General features: G+C 44.2%; 1 protein-coding gene across 10 annotated transcripts in view; it reads right to left on the reverse strand.

The window, feature by feature from the left end:
* The window catches only part of ABCC6 (ATP binding cassette subfamily C member 6), a 46,815-nt gene that overhangs the window by 13,280 nt on the left and 9,013 nt on the right, over positions 1 to 24,522 (reverse strand). For 8 of the 10 annotated variants that reach the window (XR_014541389.1, XR_014541390.1, XR_014541391.1 and 5 more), the window contains exons 5-22: positions 19,841 to 19,966; positions 18,658 to 18,719; positions 17,613 to 17,744; positions 15,962 to 16,165; positions 14,649 to 14,826; positions 13,610 to 13,771; positions 11,185 to 11,277; positions 10,894 to 11,097; positions 10,659 to 10,805; positions 9,729 to 9,816; positions 7,615 to 7,684; positions 7,072 to 7,198; positions 5,735 to 5,911; positions 3,935 to 4,102; positions 2,184 to 2,364; positions 1,966 to 2,026; positions 634 to 724; positions 129 to 336 (exon numbers count right to left, since the gene is read on the reverse strand). Coding sequence is in view for 5 of the 10 variants with exons in the window: in XM_083584854.1 (XP_083440980.1) it covers positions 129 to 336; positions 634 to 724; positions 1,966 to 2,026; positions 2,184 to 2,364; positions 3,935 to 4,102; positions 5,735 to 5,911; positions 7,072 to 7,198; positions 7,615 to 7,684; positions 9,729 to 9,816; positions 10,659 to 10,805; positions 10,894 to 11,097; positions 11,185 to 11,277; positions 13,610 to 13,771; positions 14,649 to 14,826; positions 15,962 to 16,165; positions 17,613 to 17,744; positions 18,658 to 18,719; positions 19,841 to 19,966 (2,479 nt within the window). In the remaining 5 variants the exon portion in view is untranslated. The remainder of the gene's footprint in view (positions 1 to 128; positions 337 to 633; positions 725 to 1,965; positions 2,027 to 2,183; positions 2,365 to 3,934; positions 4,103 to 5,734; positions 5,912 to 7,071; positions 7,199 to 7,614; positions 7,685 to 9,728; positions 9,817 to 10,658; positions 10,806 to 10,893; positions 11,098 to 11,184; positions 11,278 to 13,609; positions 13,772 to 14,648; positions 14,827 to 15,961; positions 16,166 to 17,612; positions 17,745 to 18,657; positions 18,720 to 19,840; positions 19,967 to 24,522) is intronic. The other 2 variants (XM_083584856.1, XM_083584855.1) reach the window with 1 other exon arrangement.

A 24,522-nucleotide genomic window follows, 5' to 3' on the forward strand; every position in this document is an offset into this window, starting at 1 on the left:
ACACCAGAGACATTGATAACCAGAAGGAAAAGTGACCTGGGAAAAGTCTCAGGGGCTGTGTAGTGAAGCCTCAAGGGCCACAAGGAATTTGCAGAAAGGACCCAGTGAGACTGCAGGGCTGAACAAACCTTGGGCGAATCCGAGGAAAAAGTAAACGCCAATTCGGAGCTCAGTATGCTGCTGCGTTCCATTGTAAACGGGGTCGTTGGCCCACAGGCTGAGCCAGTAACCTTGGCAAAAGGATGCAGCTTGTTGGCAGATAAACAAAATTAGAATGTAAGCCCAGAGGAAAGACCCCGCCACTCTCAGGTAGGTCAGGTAGACTGAAGCCTTCGCCTAGAGAGACAAAAGGGATAAAAAAGCTCAGGTTGCTTAAGCTAGGAAGACAGGAAGCTGCCTTTTATGGACACATCCACACCACACATTAAAAAAACTACGACGCCACTTCAGACAGCCATGGCTTCTCCCAGAGAATCCTGGGAGCTGTAGTTTGTTAAGGGTGCTGAGAGGAGACCCCCGCCGTTCCCCTCCCAGAGCTATGTTTCTCAGAGTGGCCTAACAATCAACCCCTCTTCCCAGGGAGTTGTGATAGAAAACTGTGTTATTATACACAACTAAGTCATTTCAAATTACCCTCCCAGTTTGCTGTTTCTCGCCTTCTGTCGTGAATTCTGCTCCATCTGTTTCCTTGCAACCGCCTCTCTTTTCGAAAGACTTGTAAGACCTTGATAGAAAGAAGCAGCAAGATGGGTTGATTTCATGTATTGGGTTATCACAGTCCAAAAAGCTTTACTTGGGGCACAATCCTATTCTCAAATTCCACTGGCTAAGGGTTCATAGGGTTTGGTGGAAGCCCCCGCTACACCGACAGAATACCAGCTATGCAGCCCTGTTTCCTTTCCACTGCAGTTTGCCTTCTGCATTATTCATCTCACTGCCCACTGCGGCAAAATTCATTGCCATTGTGCTATCCCACCCCGTTCATTTCAATTAAAAGGAATGCAAATAGGGATAAATGTCATCGCTGACATAACTTTTGCAGACTAAGAGTAGCAACCATAAATACCCGATATATTTGCTAGACTGATTTCCACCCTGGATATAGGACAAATACCGTATTTTTCACTCCATAAGATGCACTTTTTTCCTCCTAAAAAGTAAGGGGAAATATGAGTGCGTCTTATGGAGTGAATGGCGCTGCGCGGAGAGGGAGAGCTGCGCAGCGCCCCTTCAGTGAAGCGCCTCTCCTGGCTTCTGCCTTAGCTGCGCGCAGCCTCTTCGGACAGAGGGCGACTTCATCCCGCTGCCCGGGAGAGGCTGCACGCGGCTATCCCAGAAGCCAGATCCCTCTTGCTGTTCTGGCTTCTAGGATTCAGAATATATTTTTTGCTTGTTTTCCTCCTCCCAAACCAGGTGCGCCTTATGGTCTGGTGCGTCTTTTGGAGCGAAAAATACAGTAAGTGAACACTGGCAATTTCTATTCCTTTTTCCATTCTTGTCAGAATTCTCCAAGATCCCTACTTCCCAAACGGTATTTTCTCCCTTTAAAAAATAGCATGGATTCTCTTGTGCACCATCAGAGTGAAAATATACTTAAGGTAAGTGAAAGGGCTCTTGCTGAGCTTTAAAGAGCTTTCGGGTATTGCCTCAGGTTCATGACTGAGGTCACATCTACACCACACATGTAAAACATGGAGAATCCTGGGAACCATAATTCATTAAGAGTGCTGAGAACTGCAGCTCTGAGAGGACAGCAGCCTTAGCAAACACGGTTTCCAGGACTCTTTGTAGGAAGCCATGGCTGTTTAAGTGATACAAGGGTGTGTTAAATGTATGTGTGGATGTGATGTGAGGTTGCAATCCTAACTATGGCTACTCAGAAGTAAGTCCCATTGGATTGAGTGGAGCTTGCTCACAGATAAGTATGGTTTGCAGTTTCTATAGCTTACTATCTCGATTACTTACCCTCCAAGTTTTCCGTGGCAGGCCATGTGTCCTTTGGTGACAATTTCAACACTTCCTGTACCTGTGCAATTAAGAAGTTTCAAAATACATGTGTGTGAGACAGATTTTGCTATAGCTCCCAAAATAACATGGGAAATGCCTGAAATTAACAAACACTTCAGGGGCCGATTCTTTACTGATGCCCCATAAGCATTATGATTTGTTGTGACTTGAAATACCTTGTAAATCCTGGTCCTCTTTCTCATCTGTGTCGTGTGACCTCAAGAAGTCTGCAAAAGCCCATTGTCTCTGCACAAGTTCATGGTAAGAACCTTTCTCAGAGATCGTTCCGTTCATTATAACAATGATGTTATCCACTCTGGGCAAAATATGGATTGTGTTGGTCACTAGAACACGAGTCTGGAAAGAAAAGAAACAATCCATCACTTTGTGGTGTCTGTTCTCTTTGATTCCACTGTACCATACAAATAAGATTTCCTGCTGCCAGATATTACATCTTCCTGTGCTGACAATAGTAAAAAGGTAAAGGACCCCTAATAGTTAAGTCCAGTTGTGAACAACTCTGGGGTTGCAGCGCTCATCTCGCTTTACTGGCTGAGGGAGCTGACGTTTGTCTGCAGATATGTGGCCAGCATGACTAAGCTGCTTCTGGCAAAACCAGAGCAGTGCACGGAAATGCCATTTACCTTCCCGTTGGAGCGGTACCTATTTATCTACTTGCACTTTGATGTGTTTTCGAACTGCTAGGTTGGCAGGAGCTGGGACAGAGCAATGGGAGCTCACCCCGTTGTGGGGATTCGAACCGCTGACCTTCCAATTGGCAAGCCCTAGGCTAGGTGGTTTAGACCACAGTTTCACCCGCTGACATTAGTAACAGACACAAATAGAAAAAAACAGGGGTTCAGGCCAATATACAAAGACACAATACGGTATACGGCAAGCAAAGTATAACAAATGTATTCATCACTGTTGTTGATGTAATGACGATAATAATAATACTTATCAATTTTATTTGTCACCTTTTACAGCAACTTAGGTCATCAAATGAGAAACAATGATATCAAATATTAAAACAGCAATAAAACAAGACAGGGACTTAGTTTTACTCGGAGAAGATCCACTGAAACTGATAGACCTAACTTTGTCATGTTCATTCGTTTCAACGGGTTGCTCTGAATAGAACTTAGTTGAATACATCCCCTAAAGTACTCCTCCAAATGTGTGTGTGTGTGTGTGTGTGTGTGTGTGTGTGTGTGTGTGTGTGTAGAAAGAGACAGAATGAATCCTACACATCCCACTTAATGATGAGCACCACTAAGCCCATTGGCATATCTAACTGCCCTCCTAATTAAAGATCAAAAGTCTGGCACCTATAAACAAACAATGATGGCATCAGGTGAGCATTCCCCAAGCAGGGAGCCACCACTGAAAAGGCCTCTGTCTTTGTCAAGTGCCAACTAGAGGGAAGAAGGGAGAATTTGCTTCGGTCTGCTCTTGCTGCAATACCCTACCCCAAACTGGTGTCATCCAGACATTTTGGACACCAACTCCCATCAGTCCCAACTCCCATCAGTCCCAACCAACATGGCCATTGATCAAGGATGATGGGAACTGTAGTAGCTGGTGGCTTTTGGGAGACAAAATGCTGGATGAGATGGACTCTTGGTTAGATCTAGCAAAAAGATTAAAATTCATGTGCAACGTTCAGAAACTATATTAGGCATGCATCAGTTTGCGTTATGTGTGTGTATATCTTCTATGCCCAGTTTCAAGCACCATTAAACAGCGGATTCTAGTTTAACTTTGCTCCTTCTTCATCATTTTAGCACTAAATGGCTGTGTTCCTCTTTTGAAACTCTGACCTTATGTTCAGCTGGATGATTTTGGGACTACATACTGGATCCTTTAAAGTCATGAAAGAAAAGGCACTTAAAGAGAGAGGCTTAAAGAGAGAGGGAGAAATTAGTACCTTGTTTTTTAATAAGCCGTTTGGTCCAATGACCTGCTCAAAAATGTGCTGGCCAACCTGAGAATCCACAGCAGAAAGGGGGTCGTCCAGAAGGTAAATTGAAGCCTTCTTGTAAACAGCCCGAGCCAGACTGAGCCTCTGCTTCTGTCCTCCAGAAATGTTTATGCCCTGTTGCAACACAAAAAAGTTATCCGCAATACATACACACATCCCTTATCACAGAGTTCCTGAAAAGGGTTTTTCATAAGTGAGGCTGAAATTGGTTTTCCCCAGTTTCCTGCATCTGCAAAACCCCAGATTGGCTAGAAAATCACTTAAGCATTGTGCTGAAAAGTCTTCTGCGTTTAGGAAACTCAGCCTTTACACATCCATCCTATGCAAGGCCAGGCCATCCAAGCATCAGCTTCATGTAAGAAGCTGCCTTGCAAAGAGTAGACCATCAGTCCAGCTAGTTCAGTATTGTCTGCAATGACTGGCCGTGGCCCTCCAAGGTTTCAGATGGGGACATTCCTAGTTCTACTTAGAGGCAGACAAATCCAAAGCATCTCCATCTATATGTGCTTTGGCTGGAGAACTGCATCCAAGAATTTGGAGAAGTGAGCCTTTGAAGAAAAGCTGCATTTTTGGCTCACATAATGTTTTGGTAAGTGCAAAACAAATAAGTTTGCAGTGAAATGCAAGCCAAGCCCAAATTCTTCCCCCACAACTACTTGCAGCATCTACCTTAAATTGCTGCATTTTTTCCGTGTATAAGACGCCCCCATGTATAAGATGCCCCCTATTTTTGGGGACTCCAAATTAAGAAAACACCCTCAGCACTACCTGTGTATAAGACGAGCCCCAATTTTAAATCTAATATTTGGTAAAAAAAAAACCTAGTCTGATACACGGAAAAATACAGTAAATCCCAATACATCTTTTGTTTACCCCTGGTGTAAACAACACTGAGCAAGACAAACCTGACTCGATATAATGCAACTTCCTATGGGTTATATCCATTGCTAGTCCGACCCAGAGTAGACCCACTGAAGTTAGCAGGCATGCCTAACTCAGGTTCTTTCATTTTAATGGGTCCAAGTAGAGCTTAGCTGGATACACTTCTATGCTCCTGCAAATACTGTCACAACCTGCACCCCACTTTCACTTTGTCAAAGATAAACCCACAGCTGTCAGGGACCCTTCCAGGGAGGAGGACAAGGAAGACAGTATAGATTTACAGCAGGGGTTTGAGGGAGGTTGCAGCTTAGAGGCAGATGAGGGGGAAGTTGGGAAGCCAGAGCAACAGCTGGCTGACACGTTATCATTAGAAAGCATTCCAGACCCTCCATCTCCCAGAACTCGGTGAGCCTTAAAAGTAGGAGAGCAAAGAGCTCAAAGACAGAGGGCATGTAGCAGCACCTGTAGAGGAGATGATGAGAATGATGAATGAGAGAGTGGGAGAGATGGGGAATGGGGTGGAGATTCACTCGGGACAACACCATTATCCAAGAGGCTGGGTTCTATAGCCTCTCTCTGTAAAGATTGAAATAAAAAAGGACTGTAAGAAACTTTTCCTTGTCTTTATATATTTTCCTGGGCAACCAGCCGGGAGCTGCTGACAGCATCCTGACAACAGCATTGCACAGAATAAAAATCAAAATGGTGCATCGTACAACACATACCGCAATAGGACTATAAAATACAAAAATGAGTCCCATTTGGAGGCGGGCACTAAAACACCTGTAGAACATCCCAAACAGTCAGGTATTATCATCATTTTTCAAAATTAACTCTCAGTCAGACAAATAATGAACCAAGAACCTTCTCTCCGATTTCTGTCTGACTTCCAGCAGGGAAGCTCTCCAGGTCCGGCTCCAGCGCACAGGCTTCAACCACTCTGTTGTACCACCTCCTATCCATCTTCTGCCCAAATGTGATATTGTCTTCCACTGACATGTTTTGTATCCAGGGTTTCTGGGGAACAAACGCTACTGTGCCCTGCGAAATTAAATTAAGAGATGGTGACAAACACACACTATCTAAGTACCAATTACAGTAGGATGCTAGTTTAATCCCCCCCCATTAAACAAACAAACAAACAAAAAATAAAATGATAACACTTTTTATTCTCTTTGGATGCATTTTTTAAAAAATCAGCACAACATCTTTGTTGATGATGGAAAAGACGGTATGTAAATGGTCAGGGAGAGAGATTTCTAGGCTGGCAATCTAAAAGATTTCCAGGCCGTTGAAGAACATGTGCTTGGAGTCGTCAGCTTTCAAAAAATGAGGGTAAGAAAGGATGTAGCTCAGAAAGCAGCTATCGCTAACTATATATACATTAGACTCTGGTCTCGTACACACAATACATTTAAAGCAGGTTTAACACACATTTAAAGCATATGGCTTTCCCCAAAGACTCCCAGGAACTGTAATCTAAAGGTTCTGGGAACTGTAGCTCTGCAAGGGGTCAACTATAGTTCCCAGCACTGGTGGAGGAAGGGGGGTGAGGGGGGTGCGGTCCGCGCTGGGTGTCATCCCGGGGGGGGGGTGACATCGCTGTGTCACCCCCCTGGGACGCTCCATGTGGGCGGTACTGTTGGGATACTGCCAGGGAGACAAAGGCCATCACTGCCTCCACGTCGACTCCGGACGATCCATCGATCTCCCGTAGATACAGTATCAGCAATTAGCGATACGAGCTCGCAGAACTAGCTTGCCACATTCCGGAGCTCATGCACACTCTATCAGCAGATAATGCACAGCAAAAGTCGCACTCAGGAGAGCATTATTTACAAGTTTTATTCAACGTTGATCAGAACAAAAAAACATGACTGCCTGCTTCAGTGTCTTCGACACCAAGAGAGAAAACGAAAGCAACAGAAAAACATAAACATCCTGTGAACAGGAAATACGCAGGCTGTGACACAAACATCCTGCTCCCTTTTAAGGTGGAACGGAAATATCCTAACAGGTACTACCCCCATGCTCGCCATCCTGCCTCCAAGGGCAGATGGCCCCTTCCGGGTGCCAGAGCAGCTAGCTCCGCCTCTGGTTCCGAATATTATTTGGGGGAAGCCAGGTGTTTTAAATGCAGAGTGTGCATGTGACCTAAAACTAAAAGCTTGCTTAGGATGGGGGGGGGGAGAAGCTTTTACCTTCATAGCCAGAGTGCCTTCTGTTTTGTGCAGCTCTCCAAGCAATGCTGAGAGCAGTGAGGATTTTCCCGCTCCAACCTGGCCAACCACAGCGCACAAACTGCCCCGAGGTATCGCTAGATTAATCCTGTGTGGATGGTAACATATACTCCCGTGAGCTTCTGGCACACGCTGTTGGAAGTGCAACGGCAGAGATAATCTGGGGTGCAACTTAAGAGTTAATTCTGTTGTTAGGAAGTCAGCTAACCGAGAGGGGTGGTGGCAGAGGCGATGCGTGCTCCTCAAGGTGTTGCTGTTGTACAGAATTAAAGAACTGTAGAGTTGGAAGAGACCTCCTTATGGTCATCTGGACCAACCCCTTGCAATGCAGGAATCACGGCGGATCATAATCACAGCCAGTTTATTGGAAGGATTAAGAAACCCCAACAGCTCAGTTCATTTGCTTTTGTGGACCGCCCACCAACCCAATCCATAATCAAGATTGAAATCAGGAAAAGAGCTCATCTTTAGAAGAAAAGACCCAATTTGCTCATGGCCATTTACCTTTTAAGGCAGGGAGGGCTCTCTCTGCACCAGCTGAAGGTCCCTTCCCTTACCATAACACAATCCTGCACTGAGGAAGAAAGGCAGAGGAGCACTTATTATATGTGTCTTGGTACAACTGGTGGCTTTCTAGATCGCTTGCTATACAAGCGAAGTTGTTATAATGGGAACATATGCTAACCTTAGATACAATATAGAAAGTCGAGAGAATTAAAGGGGAAAGAATTTTGCCTTTCCAGATCATAAACAAAACACATCTGGATTCCCCCTTATTTTACAGATGGGGAACTTTAGGGAGCCTCAGATACGACCCTTTATGCCTCTCCATCTGGCCCCTGGCACTCTATAGGCCACACCCTCTCTCTAAAGGCCACACCCCTCAGCTGGCCCTGTTTCACACCCTGTCAGAATGTTCCTCCCTGGCTGGAAGGTGTATAGAAGTCTGGTAATGGCTTTTGCCTCCTGTAGCTCTGCCTTCGCAGTTGGGAGGCAGCAATGCTTCTGAATGCCAGTTGCAGGAGTCCTGCTTGTGGGCTTCCCGTGGGCACCTGGTTGGCCACTGCGAGAACAGGATGCTGGACGAGACAGGCCCTTGGCTGATTCCGCAGGCTCTTCTTATGTACAGAAGGTAAAATTTATTTCCGTTGCTCTGCCCACTTTCCCCCCTGGCCCTGCTCACCCCTGGCATGTGGCCCTCAAAAGGTTGCCAAGCAGGGAATGTGGCCCTAGGACTGAGTATGGTTCCCTACACTACCTTATTTACTCACTATACATTTTCTCAGATAAATGCCTTCTGAGAAATTCTGGCTCAGGTCTGGCTAGCGATGGGAAAATACGTCAATTTCTCTCAGTTTCTCATTTTTCCAATTTTAATTCCACTTCTCTACATTTCCACATCAACGTGTAATTTTTAAACTAAAGTCCTCATGGAAATCCCTCAGAATTTTAGAGTGAATTTCTCCTAATATACACATTTTATATACAATTTTGCCTAACATTTTTTTTTTTTTGCAAAGCACATTTCCCCTTGTATGAGCTCAGCTTCTGGAAGAAAGGCGGGATGTAAATAAATATAAATGTTATAATAGTAATATTTCCCTTTCCCCCAATATTTTGCATTTTGTACGTTATTTCCACCAACATATGCATTTTTATGCATACTTTACCACAGCATGTACATTTTTGTATGCCATATTTAGCTGGAGAACTGCATTGTGAACTTCGGAGAAATCTGATTTTTGAAAGATGGCTGTATTTTCATTTGTGTATTGCTTCAGAAACTGTGAATTAGGTAGATTTGCTTTCAGATGTGAACTGAATTGCATTGCTCCCCTAGATCTCTAGCCGGCAGAGATGGCTCACCCTATCCTGCTGCATAACAGCATGCCACTGTTGTGGGGATAAAAATGGGAGGGTTCTATTGGGTTTTTTGACTACGTGCAATTCTGTGCAGCTTCACACAGAGTCAATTAAGAGTTGGCCAACAGCCAAGCATGATTGAGCAGAGAGGAGTTACCTGCCTGGAGATATAGAAGCCTGGAAACAGCTTTACCATTGGTTAAGGTCTCACACAGGCATAATGATTTATGACCTACTGACTGGAATGTCTTTGTTGGTCAGTGTGGTTTTCTGAGAGTCGTTTGGTTTTGTTCAGAGAGAGCTAGTTAAGATCCATGTATCTGTTCCTGTATATAGTAACTTGTAGAGTCTCCTGTACATAATAAACACCTTATAAGTAATCAAGTTACTAGTAGCAGCCTTTGTTCCTGCTTCGTCCATCCTGCCTGCAACTGATTGCTTTCTGGAACTCTGCGTATGCTCTGCTAAGGTCTGGCTAAGGTCCTGCAACAGGTAAAAGTTGCAAAACACCAACAGGTTTGGCAATCAGAACATAGGAGCTCAGTGGCAGAGAATTTGCTTTGCATGCAGAAGGTGCTGCCTGGGTTCAACCCTTGGCATCCCCAGGTAGGGCTAGGAGACGCTCCCTGCCTGAAATCCTGGAGAGCTGCTGCCAGCCAGTGCCAAGAATGCTGAGCTAGATGGTCCAATGGCCTGACTCACTAAAGGGCAGCCTCCTATGCACAAAAGGAAAGCACCCATAAGCTGATACTTACTGCTGTCCAAAGAAGCAGAGCCCGTTTCCGTTTGATCCAACTCCTCAAGGCAAAGAAAGGCAGCTAAACGGTTCAGGGAAACTTTTGCCTGGAACAAAGGACACACACAGCTGAACCTTGGTGGCTCTGTAGAACTGCTCTGAAAACCAGTTTCTGGGAATCACAAGTTGGGGAAAGTGCTACTGTCCACACATCACGCTGGGCATTGCCAGTTTGCATTTCTTAGTGCAGAAAGTATTGATCTGGTGTGTAGATATCTTTCCTATTCTAATTAATTCAAGAGGGTTCTGGAAGCTTATCTGTGCGAAAGCAGCAAGCATAAGGTTCCTGGTGTTTGGGTTATTCCTTCAGAGAAGCTTAGTACAGCTGGCTCAGACTTTTATCTCTTTCTGTCAAGGTCGTGCTGACTATGATAGTAGGGCCAGATGGAGCCTGGGTTTCCCTTTCTCTTTCTGTCTCTTTTCCTTCTGGTCTGGTATTCTGTACATAGTATGCTATAGTGTTAATTTTAGGCTTATAAGTTGCCGTAAGTTTAAGTTAAGTCTGCTGCAACTGGATTTCTTATGGACAGTGCAATCCTGAATGTATTGGATTTGTGACCATTATGCTCATTTGCCTTCAGTAGCAGTAAATATAATTGGATGAAATATAATTGCCTCTGGTCTATTTTTTGGGAATCCTGCAACGTGTTTAAATTTTTACTCTGCTAACTATACACTGGAATTTATTCTGGATCAATATCGAGTAGAATTCTATGACAGGCATCTGGTTGGCCACTATGAGAACAGGATACTGGACTAGATGAGCTCTGGCCTGATCCAGCAGGACTCCTCTTATATTCTAAGAAGTTAGCTCAGATCACCAAGAAGGGGAGCTACAGCACCTCCTTGCTACACTCATGCAAACTGAAAGTTGACTTCTGGAGCTCACCTGCACAACAGCATTGATGGAGAAGGGGAGAAACGAATGAGCCCTGTTGAGGATGTTGATCAGGGTCAGAGACACAAAGGCTTTCTGCACATCCAGGATGTTTCCCTCATCTGCCAGCGTGTAGACTGCGAACATGATGAATGCAATCTGCAGTGAAGGAACAAGGGGGAGACAGTTGAAGAAGATACAACAGTTTGTTCAGCTGTCTAAAAAGCACCAACCCCACCCCACTCACCAGGAACACTGATGAGTGGAAAGAAACAAGAGACACAGAGAAGAGGAACTGTGATGCCTTAAGAGCTTGAAGTTCTTGAGTCCGGACGCTCAGCGCCTTGTCCATGAAGTTTTCTTCCCAGCCATGAAGTTTTAGGATCCTGATGTCTCTGAGAATGGCGCTGGTGAGCTTCGCACGGCTGTCCTTATATTTCATCTGAGCCTCCTGAGAAACAAAACAATAACAGAGCCCAATATGGTTTCCAGCGTGGAACCAAAAACTTGCTAATTATTTGCAAGCACTGACTCATACCTGGAACCGGCTTCTCTTTTTGCTGATTGCAAAGTTCAGCGGCAAGAGGAATAAAAACACAGCAATAGCCGTCAAAGCGTATGGCCCGAGGAGCTAATAGGATGCAAAAATCAAAAGCAGTATTAGGTGAAAGAAACGTGGAGGAATAGTTTGACACACACACACCCCTTACACGTTCTGTCACCGTCACCCTTACATTTATTCAGTTGTCAGAAAAGGATATGAGAGTTGGCGTACATTAATATGCCAAGTTACTATATAAGTTACTATAATGACTTTGCGAGCCATTCAGAGACTTAAGTTGCATTCAGAGACCATGACCAAAGTTAGCAGAATTTGCAGGCAAGCAGTGTTCCTAAATACTGTGCTTTGGAGCATGCAGGGCAACATTTCCCTGGTGTTCTTTCCACTTGCCTTTTCCAGGGTGACCCAAGGAACTGACCCTCAGCAGCTGACTCACTTCTTTTCATTCCAGTCAGCGGCTGCAAAGCTCCTTTTTCATGCTGATTGGGTGGTTCTCGGATGCTGGAGACTGAGACGCTTCTGCAGAAACAGTGATGACCCCCCTCCCAGCAAACCTGGAGCCTAAAGTGGGCAACAACACCCCGCTCCAAAAAACCCCAACCCCAGCCCAATGAGGAATAAGCATTCTTACCTGTCACAGAATGTTCAGCATCAACTGGAAAAGGAAGGGTGTGAGGAAATGTCCTGCTGCAGCCCTTTACAGCAGGAGTGAGCACCCCAGTGGCACTCCAGAAGTAGCAGGACTCCAACTCCCATCATCCCTTACCATTGCCCATGACAGCAGGGCCTGATGGCAGTTGGAGTCCAAGGATATCTGGAGGGCAGCAGGTTCCCCATCCTTACCTTACAGCTGATAGAGTTGAGGGGGAAGGTACGGGTGGCTAGAAACCTGAATACAGTGATAAGGTAAAGGGACCCCTGACCATTAGGTCCAATCGTGGCCGACTCTGGGGTTCTGGCGCTCATCTCGCTTTATTGGCCGAGGGAGCCGGCGTACAGCTTCCAGGTCATGTGGCCAGCATAACTAAGCCGCTTCTGGCGAACCAGAGCAGCGCACGGAAAGGCCGTTTACCTTCCCGCCGGAGCGGTACCTATTTATCTACTTGCACTCGGACTTGCTTTTGAACTGTTAGGTTGGCAGGAGCAGGGACTGAGCAACGGGAGCTCACCCTGTCGCGGGGATTCAAACCTCGGGTTAAATACTTAATTCGTTCCAGAGGTCCATTCTTAACCTGAAACTGTTCTTAACCTGAAGCACCACTTTAGCTAATGGGGGCTTCCGCTGCCGCCGTGCCGCCAGAGCACGATTTCTGTTCTCATCCTGAAGCAAAGTTCTTAACCCGAGGTAATATTTCTGGGTCAGCGGAGTCTGTAACCTGAAGCGTCTGTAACTTGAAGCATATGTAACCCGAGGTACCACTGTAAAAGCATTTCTGCTAGGAGGTGACATACTGCAACGTTTTGTTGCAGGTTGCACTTGCATGCTACCAAATGCCTCCATTATGAATACTAAGAGTCTTGTTTCCTTCCCCTCCAAAAAACAACAACTCCGTCACATATACATTACTCAATTCACCTGACCTTTCAACCACACATTTTGAAGAATTGTGTTGGACTGACTGTACTAAAGGAGAATCAAAGAACTTATTTCCTATCCAAGGCCTTCACTTAGCAACTGATTGTTTAGTTAAAACTCCTTGCACTGCTTCTTATGTATTAACAGAGACATCTAGTGGTCAGCTGAACAGGGCTGAATTTGCATGAATTCGGCTAAGCAGCGAAGGCATGTCTTTCACCACTGGTCCTCTCCCCATTGCAATTCTGGGTGGATCAGCCTTGACATAAATGGCTGATTAAATTGACTTGTGTGAATAGTGTCCATTTGGTAAACGGCATTCTGGCACAAGAATGCGTATAAGAAACACTGCTTTGCGCGGGCACATTATCCACCACTCGACTTCCTTCTGTGACTCACCGAGCCAATATGTCCACCAGCCATGCATAGTGGCTCACTACTAGCTGGATCAACCAAGACTGCAAAAACAAGTGGTTTGTTGACCAGTTAGACAAAGGCTGGGGAACCCTTTCTACCCCAAGGGCCACATTCCCTTCTGAACAACCTTTTGAGGGCCACAAGCCCGGTAGTGTGTGGGGCCAGTGGCAAAAGAGGGTGAAGCAAACAAAACAAACCAAAACCCTTTGTACAGTACACTAGTCTCTACACACACTCACACAAAGGGTAATTAAAATTAGATGGCTTCTTTTTAGGAGTGGCTGGATTGTTTCTCTTTTATTGTACGGTATTCTGGCCTGTGCCTGTATGCTACGCAACTTGTCTCCTTGGCTTTTAAAGTCCCATATGGCGTGCCAAAGATCTAAGAAGCAGGCGGGAATCTTTTACCTGCCAAAGGAAGATGAAGCAGACGATAATCCGGATGGGGGCAAGCCAAGTTCCATTAAAATACGTAATGAGATCTGTTAGCTTCTGCACGTCAACAGAGACCAAGTTTACAATTTCCCCCTCCGTCGTCGCCTTCTTAGCTGCATCTGACATGGCTAAGATCTGCAGGAGGGAAAATGAAACCCACAAGGCCACAAATTGAATAAGGTTTAGAAAAAGACAGTGACCGACATCCCAAGATAAAGGACTCCGAATTCATTTTATGAAAATCTTTCAACCTGTTTGTCCTAAGGCAGAGGTGGGGAATCCTTTTCAGCCAGAGACAAAAGCAGACAGAGTAGTGAATGTGAACTTTACCTTTGTACAATGACCCCTGGTCCTGCTAGCTAGGGATGATGGGAGTTGAAATCCAAAAACAGCTGGAAACCCAAGTTCGGGAAACACTGGACAAGTGGGTCAGGACCCACAGGTCGGTTGTGAAGCCATCCCAGGTAGGTCATGGCAAAGCTGTTACTATGGCAGACCAACTCAAAGAGAACCGCATGCGGTGTCTGGGCTAGAACAGTCTTCTGACAAGGCACTCATTTTCTCAATGAGTGCTCCAAAATAGCAGAAGAAAGGAAAGAACCTTTTTCAATAGGAAGGATATTTCTGGCCAACCATATGCCCCACCTTCTATAACAATGCCCTTAGCGAGGGAGCTCAGGACCAGCCAGAAATGTGATGGAATAGTGGTGCAATAGATCATCTCTACGTATGGAGAAATTGGGCTGTTGTTCCACTGTGTTTAAAAAGGTGTGGTTTTCTGAGAGCTGAAAAAGCAATGGAAGATGAATAGGGGAAACCTGGGAGGGGTATTTTTAACCACGATGTCATGCAGATGTCCATAAAAGGGCCATGAAGAAAACATGGCTGTTTCACAGCAAATGTACAGTGTAGAAACAGGCTTTTTGCCTGTCAATCTTCCTGGATCCAGTTCACAGCAGCAATGAGATGGAAGGAAAACAAGGGAGATGAGCCAACAAACAGCAGGCTTTACCTTCCGATATACAAGGCCTGTAACAGCAGTCTTCAGCCTCACTCCCAGCACAAGGCACATATACATGTATTGCTGCTCCAACAGTGTCTCAAGACAAGCTAAGAGGAACATCAACGTAGCATAGAAATAACCTTTCCAATAAGGAGCCTCTGAATCAGTGATGAAATCTAGGAAGAGACTACAAAAGGAGAAAGCATCGTCAATGACACACCTGGAATGAGGGCTACCACAGAGAGAGGAGCCCTCACAGCAATGCTTCAGGGCAGGATGAAGAACACGGGAAATGGACTTGAGCTAAAGCCTGGTTGTCGGGTCATCTATCTAGCTCAGTGTTGTTCACTCTGATTGGCAGCAGCTCTCCAGGATCTCAGGAAAGGCCTTCCCCATCACCTGCTACTTGGTCCTTTCTTAACTGCAGGCGGCCAAGGATTGAACATTTGGTAGGCAAAGCACATACATGCTCCCCCAGTGAGCTATAGTATGGGTACCTTCCCGCTCGTCTGCCCCCTGCCACCAGTATTCTCTATTCTATCTGGACATCCAGGGTTTTGGGACATTCAGTCTTTCATGCCAGCTACTACTCGATCCTTAAAAAGAACAACCTGGAGATGCCAGAAATTAAGAACAGAAAAGCAAGCCCTGCTTCATTATGATTTGCTTATGCACAATTCAAAGTGTTGGTGCTGAACTTTAAAGCCCTAAATGGCCTCAAATCAGTATACCTGAAGGAGCATCTCCACCCCCATCGTTCTGCCCAGACACTGAGGTTCAGTTCTGAGGGCTGCCTGGCACTTCCCTCACTGCGAGAAGTGAGGTTACAGGGAACCAGGTGGAGGGCCTTCTCGGTAGTGGCGCCCGCCCTGTGGAACGCCCTCCCATCAGATGTCAAGGAAATAAACAACTATCTGACTTTTAGAAGACATCTGAAAGCAGCCCTGTTTAGGGAAGCTTTTAATGTCTGATATTTTATTGTGTCTTTAATATCCTGTTGGAAGCCGCCCAGAGTGGCTGGGGAGTAATGAATTATTATTACTATAGTTATTATTATTGTTAGTTGCTTCATTTCGCTCAGGGCAACCCAAAGGGACCTACAACTAACCAACCAACCCACCAGGTCAAAGGCCCAGTCTAGTCCTCACAACCAGCTGCCCAGGGGAGGCCTCAAAGCGGGACCTGACCATAACGCAAACCTCCCCATTTGCGATTCCCAGCAACTGGTATTCTGAGGCATATACTGCTTTTGACAGTGGAGGAAGAGGACAGCCACAAATGCTACGCTCTTCTTAGGAAGCAGTCTTTAGTTCTCCACGTACCTCAGTGTCTTTGGTATCAAAAACAAGAAGACGTCACCGAGGACTAAGCCAAGAGTCCCGAAAAGAAAACAGGTCCCAAACACGTTCCAGAAAGCTTTCAGGAGTGGCTTGCTTTTGCTATGTTCAGGCTGAAGCAGGATGGCGGTTTCTTCAGCGTTTTCACTAATTGCACGCTCTCTTTTAAATTTCGCGGAGGCTGCAATTCTGATCAACAAGGAAAGAGAGAGCTCTAGCCTTTCACGTACTTGGTGCATCTGAATTCCTATTATCCAAATCCTTGTAGCCTTCTTCAGAAGCAGAGGGTGGTCCATTTAGGCAAACGGGGCAGTGCCCCACCAACCTCAGTCAGCCCCCACCTACCTGCCTCCTTACCTACAGCCAGACCAGGGGGTGGCAATGGCAGCCAGCTGCCTCCTCCTTAGTCCGTGTAGAATTCAGCAGGGAGAAGAATGGGGACATAACTAGAATTCGTTGGCTCTGCCCATCATTGGCTCTGGTTCCACCTACTATTGGACTCCCTGCCTTTCCCCCTACAGCTCCCAATGGGCATTTGCAACTATTGCTCTCCCAGAAGTACTACTTTCATTCATTTTCATTCAATGTGTGAGCAGGTCAGGAATCTTGGGTGCTGCTGCTAGGAATGGACAAATTAGTCAATTTCGGCTTCTCCTAGTTTCTAATTTCCCCACCTCTCTTAAGTTCAGTTCTCCACATTTCAACACAGATTTGCAATTATTATTCTTTTTTAAACTGCTTGTGAAAACCCACCAGCATTTTAACACAGATTTCTCCTTATGCACTGATTTTTGTACATACCGTATTTTTTGCTCTATAAGACTCACTTTTTCCCTCCTTAAAAGTAATGGGAAATGTGTGTGCGTCTAATGGAGCGAAAGCAGGCTGCGCAGCTATCACAGAAGCCAGAACAGCAAAAGGGATTGCTGCTTTCACTGCGCAGCGATCCCTCTTGCTGTTCTGGCTTCTGAGATTCAGAAATTTTTTTCTTCTTGTTTTCCTCCTCCAAAAACTAGGTGCGTCTTGTGGTCTGGTGCGTCTTATAGAGCAAAAAATACGATAATTTCCCCCTAACATGCACATTTTTACAAAGCAATTTTCCATAATGTGATGAATTGCTGTATGGTATTTACCCTAGCATGTGCATTTTTTTTTTTACACGTCACTGGAGAACTGCACTGCAACATTCAGAGAAGTGCAAATTTCAAAGGATGCTTGTGTTGCAGTTCATGCATTGTTTCGGAAAATGTGAATTGGGTAAGTCGTGTTGAAAATGTGAACTGAATGTCTACAACTGCTGCCTAACACCCAATAACCCATAAAACTTGTCCTTGCTGGTCCAGACCCAGGGGTCATCTACATTAGGGATGGGAAAGCTGTTGCCCTCCAATTCCCACCAGCCCCGCAGCCAGCATGGCCAATGGTCAGGGCTGATAGGAATTGTAACCTAACAACTTTGAGAGAGCCACAATGTCCTGTTCTCAACAGAAGCCAGCCAGATCCCTCCTATGAAGATACCTGTTCTTCTGGAAACGTGAAGGACTAGCACCTTCCTTCCTTCCTTCCTTCCTTCCTTCCTTCCTTCCTTCCTTCTGTCCTTGGTAGTTGTTCTTATGCATACACAAAAGGCACTTACTGCTTAGCTCTTGCACAATGCTCATTCCATGCATCTTCAATCTTGGTAACAATATCTTCAGAGGAATTTTCTCTCGCAAGTGACCACAGGTCTTCTGCTTGTAATGGCTGCCGATATCCCTTCCAGAGCAACCTATGAAACAGAGGGCGTTCCCAATCAATTGAGCGGAATAGATTATCTAGTCTGGGGGGTGGTGGGGTGGTCACCAACATTGTTTTTTTCCACCAGTGCACACACTTGGAATTCTGAGAGAGTGTGGTGGGCAAGAGTGACCTGCGAGTTCCATGCTGGCGACTCCTGCTTTTAGGCTACCAGGCCTTATAGTTGGTGTCCTCCTTTGTGACATTGGCAATGGTGTCATTGATAAAGAAAAATGGAAGGGTTAGGTTACAGGTTGCACTTAGGGCTGCTCTTCATTCCTGAAAAGTACAGTGGTACCTCAGGTTAAGAACTTACCATGTTTTTCGCTCCATAAGACATGCCTAGTTTTTAGAGGGGGAATGCAAGGGGGGGATTCTTTAAAGGGAGCACTGAGCAGAGCCTGTATGCATCCCAGGCTCTGCTCAGTGCTCCCGTTCACGAGCTGCGTGGAGCACGTGTGCAGCACTTGCAGGCTTTTCCCTGAGGAGGGAGAAGAGCAGCCCGTCAGTGATGGGCTGCCCTTCTCCCACCTCGCGGAAAAGGCCGCAAGAGCCGCGCTCCCTTTAAGGAGTGCACGGAGTGTGTGTGCGGCTCTTGGGGGCTTTTCCCTGAGGTGGGAGAAGGGCAGCCCATCAGTCCTTTCTCCCTCCTCGGGGAAAAGCCTGCAAGCACCACACACATACTGCACGCGGCTCGTGAAAGGGAGCGCTGAGCAGAGCCTGGGATTTGGGCAAATTAGAAAATTTGGCAAATTAGCTTCCTGACAGTTAAGGATAGACAAAAGGAAGACCTTCTTCCCAGAGCACATAACTCTTTGTCACAAGACGCCTTGGTGACCACTGGCATTGTGAGCCAGACTGGTAATTACGTTAGCCACATGATGCAATGTTGCTTATTTTCTTACCCAGCAAACCACCAAAATGTGATTTTGGAAGCAAAAGAGGCCCCAGCTTCAGGACACGGGTTCTGCAAATGTTCAAAAGGGGGGGAAAGGACAGCTTTCAGGTCTACATAAATACGTATACAATATTTGGTGCAGTGGGAAGAAGATACCTAACTGGGATCTGCAATGGTTTCTGGTTCAAAAATGTTCATCACTAGCAACAGCATAAAGCGTCCTAACTAGGGATTGGCGTCCTAACTAGGGATGGAGGAGAAATTCAATTCGGTATACATTTAAAGCCTAATCTGTACTTTCCCAAAACAATGTGGGAAGCAAAACACAGCTACCTTTAAAAATTCACACTTATCCAAATTTTGGAATGCAATTCTCCGAGCAAATAATGTTTACAAAAATGCATATAGTAGGGGTGAAAATGCATAAAAATGAAGATATTAGTGAAAATAACATACAAGAATGCATTACATTAGAGGAGATTGCTTACAAAACTGTGCACATGATTCAAAACTGTGTGAGGGAAGCTACCAGCAGTTTCATGTACATTGTCGCTCATCCACACAATTTATTTGACTCCAAGGACCTCACATGAAGTTCTCAGAGAGCTGGTTTGAATTATGAATGAGGATAATCTACATGTCGTTTCCCCAAATCTTTCAGATACCAGATTAATGCCATTGAACATGTGGTGCTTACTGCAGAGGCAGCGGCGGAGCTAGTTGCTCAGGCAACCGATCTGCCCAGGGGGGATTTTGTCACACACACCCCGGGATGACACCCGGGGCAAACCACCCCCACCGCACCTCTGCGCAGAGGACTGTTGAGAAATGACCATCCAATGTGAAATGTCAAAAACATTTCTTTAAAATAATTCATATATGCACTTTGGGGTCATTATAGCTGAATACATATATGCGTGTTAAGTGTCTATGTGTATAAAATGAAGACTGCTTCTTAATTCATACCTTATTTTCCATTCTTTTAAGCTGCAATCATATGCATACTTACCTGGAAGTAAATCCCATTGAACTCAGTGGAATTTACTTCTGAGTAGACCTACATAAAACCTTTTGGTTTTTGGAGAACGCATCAACTCTTTCCCCTGTGGGAACAAGGACTAGAAGCCTTAAAAAGAGACTTGATACCTGGCATCTTTGAGGCTCTATAAATTAAAAGCGGAAATGCTTACGGCCTCATTGCCAACTTTGGAGAAGAAAGGAGGGTGGTCTACAAAGCAACAGAGGATCAGTTCCAATACGACCAAGGTGAAACGAACGTATGAGATAACACGATGGAAGGGTTCGTCTCTAAATCCCTGCAAAAATAAAGAAGAATGGCTTGTCGTTATGCATATCTAGGAGACCATGCCCTCCTTCTCTACTATAGAGGCAGCATTAGCTTCTCAGCAGAAACAACAGCAACCAAGTGGTTTATACAGGATAAAACTATCACAGAAGTAGCTTTAGAATAGCTTATGAAAGCTGCTTTTACATTTTTAAAATCTCGGGGGGGGGGGAGGGGAATACATGGAAGTTGTCATCCATAAATAAAATCCCAGTATTAGAAGGAAGTCTGGAGATACAGCGGTACCTCAGCTGTCGAACACAATCCGTTCTGGCACAATGGGCGGCCTGCAATTTTAATTGAGAAAAATGAGGAAAATACAGTGGAAGCCGTTCGACTTCTGAGGTACATTCGAAACCGGAAGCATTTGCTTCTGGGTTTTCAGCATTCTAAAACCGAAATGCTAGGCTTCCGAGACGTACGAAAACTGTGGTAACACTGTATTAGCTTTCTTCAGAAAGCGAGGAGACTCTCGTGCCACATGATGAGATACTGGGCCAAACCCAAGGTGTTAATAGTATCATATAAAGCCTTAAGTGTCTTGGGATTCAAGCACCGAAAAGGGTGTCTTCTCTAACATCCAGCATCTCAGCATCATCAAGCATGGCCTCATTGGTGGTGCCACCATTGGAGGTTACCGGGTTGCCATTGACCCATGACAGGGCCTTTTCAGTGGCTGTTCCTAGCTTGTAGAATGCCCTCCCTGGTTGAGGTATAAGAGAAACAAGAGTCTCCTAACAACTCTCAGCACCCTTAACACACTACAGCTCCCAGAATTCTTTGGGGGATGGCATGGCTGTTCAAAGTAGTAGCATGGTGCTTTAAATGCATGGTATAAGTGTGGCCTCATAGGCCTAGTGCCTCTGACCCAGGAGGTAGTACAGTGGACCTTCCAGATACAAATGTAATTCATTCCAGGGGTCTGCGCACACCCCGAAAATTACTTAACTAGAGGCCCTGCTTCTGTGCACGTGTGAGGTGCACAAAGTGCTTCTGCGCATGCGTTTGCAACCTGAAAGTTACGTTACGTTAAAGGTTATGTCAACTGATGAATTGTTAGCCCAAGCACTGGGTAAGATTGATGCATCTTTGGAGAAACTGGCAAACAGAGTTGAAGAGACAAATAAACAAGTAGCAGAGGCTTGTGCAAAAATTGAAGCGAACACTGCAAGCATTAATTTGAATACCTCAAGTATAAATGAACTAGGGAAAAAGGTGAACTCTAATACGCAGTCTATTGAAAAATTATTGGAAGAATCGGCGTCAACTAGAAAATTGGCTGAAGAAGCCAAGGAAATTGCAACTGCTGTCCAGGAACAGATTCCACCGGTACATAAGAAATTTGAAGAATATGACTTGACGTTCTCGATGATAGATCTTGAAAGAAAGGCGAGAAATTTAAGAATAAGAGGCGTGCCAGAAAGTGAAGATAATTTGGTAGAATTTCTTACAAAAGAATTTACACAATTTTGGCAAAAGGACCTGGGAGAGGAAGAATTCACTATTGTGAGTGCTTTCAGACTTGGCAGAAGACAAGGAAAGAATAAAGCAAGAGACTGTCTGATAATTTTGAAAACTAAGGAAGAAAGAGATAAGATACTGAACTTACATTACCAAAGAACCCTAGAAATTGGGGACACTTATGTGGAAATCTTTAAAGATATACCTAAACATATCCTGGAGGTAAGGGCCCACTACAGAGACTTGGTTGCCCTGCTGAGGAAAAACAGAATAATCTTCAGGTGGGAATTCCCACAAGGCCTATCTTTTAAATATAGAGGAAAGAAAATAAGAATAAGGACAGTGAACGACAAGGATAAGTTTTTGAAAGACCACGAAGAGGATCTGCAGAAGGAAGTGGACTCTGCTGAGGACGTATTGATGCCAGGACAAGGACTTTTGGAGATTGCAAATTTGATATCTGGACGCTCCGGCCCAAGGAGAGACAAGCCACCGACAGAAGAAGAACAACAACTTGGTGCAGTAGGAGGGAAAGCTAACTAATCAATCATGTCTCTGCAACTTTTAAGCTGGAATTGTAATGGATTGAACTCCCCTAGAAAAAGAAAAGAGATATTTCATATATTAAAGAAAGAACATTTGGACCTGATTTGTTTACAAGAGACTCATGTCATGAGGCTACACAGGAAAATATTGGTTAATAAAAGATTAGGGCAAGAATTTATTTCGTCTGATAAAGTTAAAAAAAGAGGAGTGGTGATTTATGCTAAGGAGAAACTTTCACCGAAATTTATTCTCAAAGATGAGCAAGGAAGATATTTGGCCATTGAAATTCAGTTTCAAGGGGGAAAATTTTTGATAGTAGGTGTGTATGCACCAAATGAGGGGAAGTCGGAATTTTTCAAGAAACTGCATGAGACTTTGATGGACTTTATGGATTACAATATAATTTTGATGGGGGACATGAATGGAGCTGTATCAACCAATATGGACAAGGCCCAAAAACAGGTAGTTACCAAAGATGGTAGACTGCCAAAAACTTTTTTTGAAATGACTGACAACATGGACTTGATTGATATCTGGAGAACTAAGAACCCCTTGGAGAGAGAAGGAACATTCTTCTCTGAAGCCAAGATGACATGGACTAGAATTGACCAAATCTGGATCACTAGAGGAATGGCTCCAAAGATAAAAAAAGTGGAAATCTGCCCCAAAACATGCTCCGACCATAATGCTGTAAAGATGGAGATGAAGCCAACAACAACCGGAACCTTTAGATGGAGGATGAATGACACCTTATTTAGAGATGAAGAAGTATACAACAAGGCCCAAAAGACTCTAAAAGACTATTTTGAATTAAATTTGCCAACAAATGTGGAGAAAAGAGTAATCTGGGACGCAAGTAAAGCCGTGATGAGAGGGTTTTTGATACAACAGAATGCATTAAAAAAGAGAAGGCAAAATGAGAAAAAAGATAAAATTTTGGAGAAAATTAAAGAAGGTGAGAAAAAATTGAGAGCCAAGCCGAAGTCACAAGAGATTCTGAGAGAAATAAAGATATATCAAACACAATATATGGAATTGATGAATCAGGAAATAGAATGGAAAATTAAACAAATGAGACAGAAGACATTTGAATCGGCGGATAAATGTGGGAAATTACTGGCATGGCAATTGAAAAAAAGACAAAAACTGAATACAATTACAAACCTGGAAGTAGAAGGAAAAGATATAAACAACCCAAATGAGATAAGAAATTGTTTTCAGAAGTACTTTAAGCAATTATACACACAAGGGCCACAGAATGAAAAGGACATTGATGGATTTCTGAAAATAAATGGATTACAAAAAATTTCACAGGAAAGTAAAGCATTGTTGAACTGTAAAATAACAGAACAGGAGATAGAAGGTGCCATCTTAAATATGCAATTGGGCAAATCCCCGGGACCGGATGGACTGACTTCCAGATACTATAGATCCTTGAAGGATTGGATAGTGCAACCTCTGAAGGAAGTCTGTAATGAGATTTTGGAAGGGAAAAAGGCACCAGAATTGTGGAAAGAGGCCTACATTACACTTATACCGAAAACAGAGACTGAAAAAACTCAACTTAAAAACTACCGTCCCATATCCTTATTAAATGTGGATTACAAAATCTTTGCTGACATTTTAGCCAAGAGATTGAAAAGAGTTTTGATTGAAGAGATACACAAGGACCAAGCGGGCTTTCTGCCGGGAAGACACATATCTGACAATTTGAGGAATGTAATTGACATTTTGGAAAAGCTAGACGTGGATATAAATACTAAAGCTGTTTTGATATTTGTGGACGCGGAGAAAGCCTTTGACAACATTTCTTGGAGTTTTATGAAGAAGAATCTACAGGGTATGGGGGTAGGCCAAGGTTTTGAAAACGGTATAGGTGCAATATACTCTGAACAAAAGGCCAAATTAATTGTAAATAATGTGGTTACGGAACAATTTAAGATTGAAAAAGGGACACGACAAGGATGCCCAACTTCCCCTTTACTTTTTATATCGGTCCTGGAGGTTTTGCTGAATATGATTAGAAGGGACCGGTTGGTTAAAGGTATACAGGTCGGAGCCAAACAGTATAAACTGAGAGCTTTTGCAGATGATCTAGTTTTGACGTTACAGGAGCCAGAATCTAGTACTAAAAGAGTTTTAGAACTAATTCAAGAATTTGGTCAGGTGGCAGGATTTAAATTGAATAAGACCAAAACTAAGGTATTAGAGAAAAATATGACATTGTTTGAAAAAGAGAAATTTCAGAATGAAACAGGTCTGTCTGTGGTGAGGAAGGTGAAATATCTGGGGATTAATATGACATCTAAAAATGGGAACTTATTTAAAAATAATTATGAGAAATGCTGGTCAGAAGTGAAAAAAGATCTCGAAACATGGTCAAATTTGAAGCTTTCCTTGATGGGTCGAATAGCAGCTATAAAGATGAATGTATTGCCTAAAATGTTGTTTTTGTTTCAAACATTACAAATTGTGGACAAGATGGAATGTTTTAAGAAGTGGCAGAAAGATATTTCTAAA

This window comes from Podarcis filfolensis, assembly GCF_964270895.1.
Source record: "Podarcis filfolensis genome assembly, chromosome: 14".
In the NCBI taxonomy this organism is placed as follows: Eukaryota; Metazoa; Chordata; class Lepidosauria; order Squamata; family Lacertidae; genus Podarcis; species Podarcis filfolensis.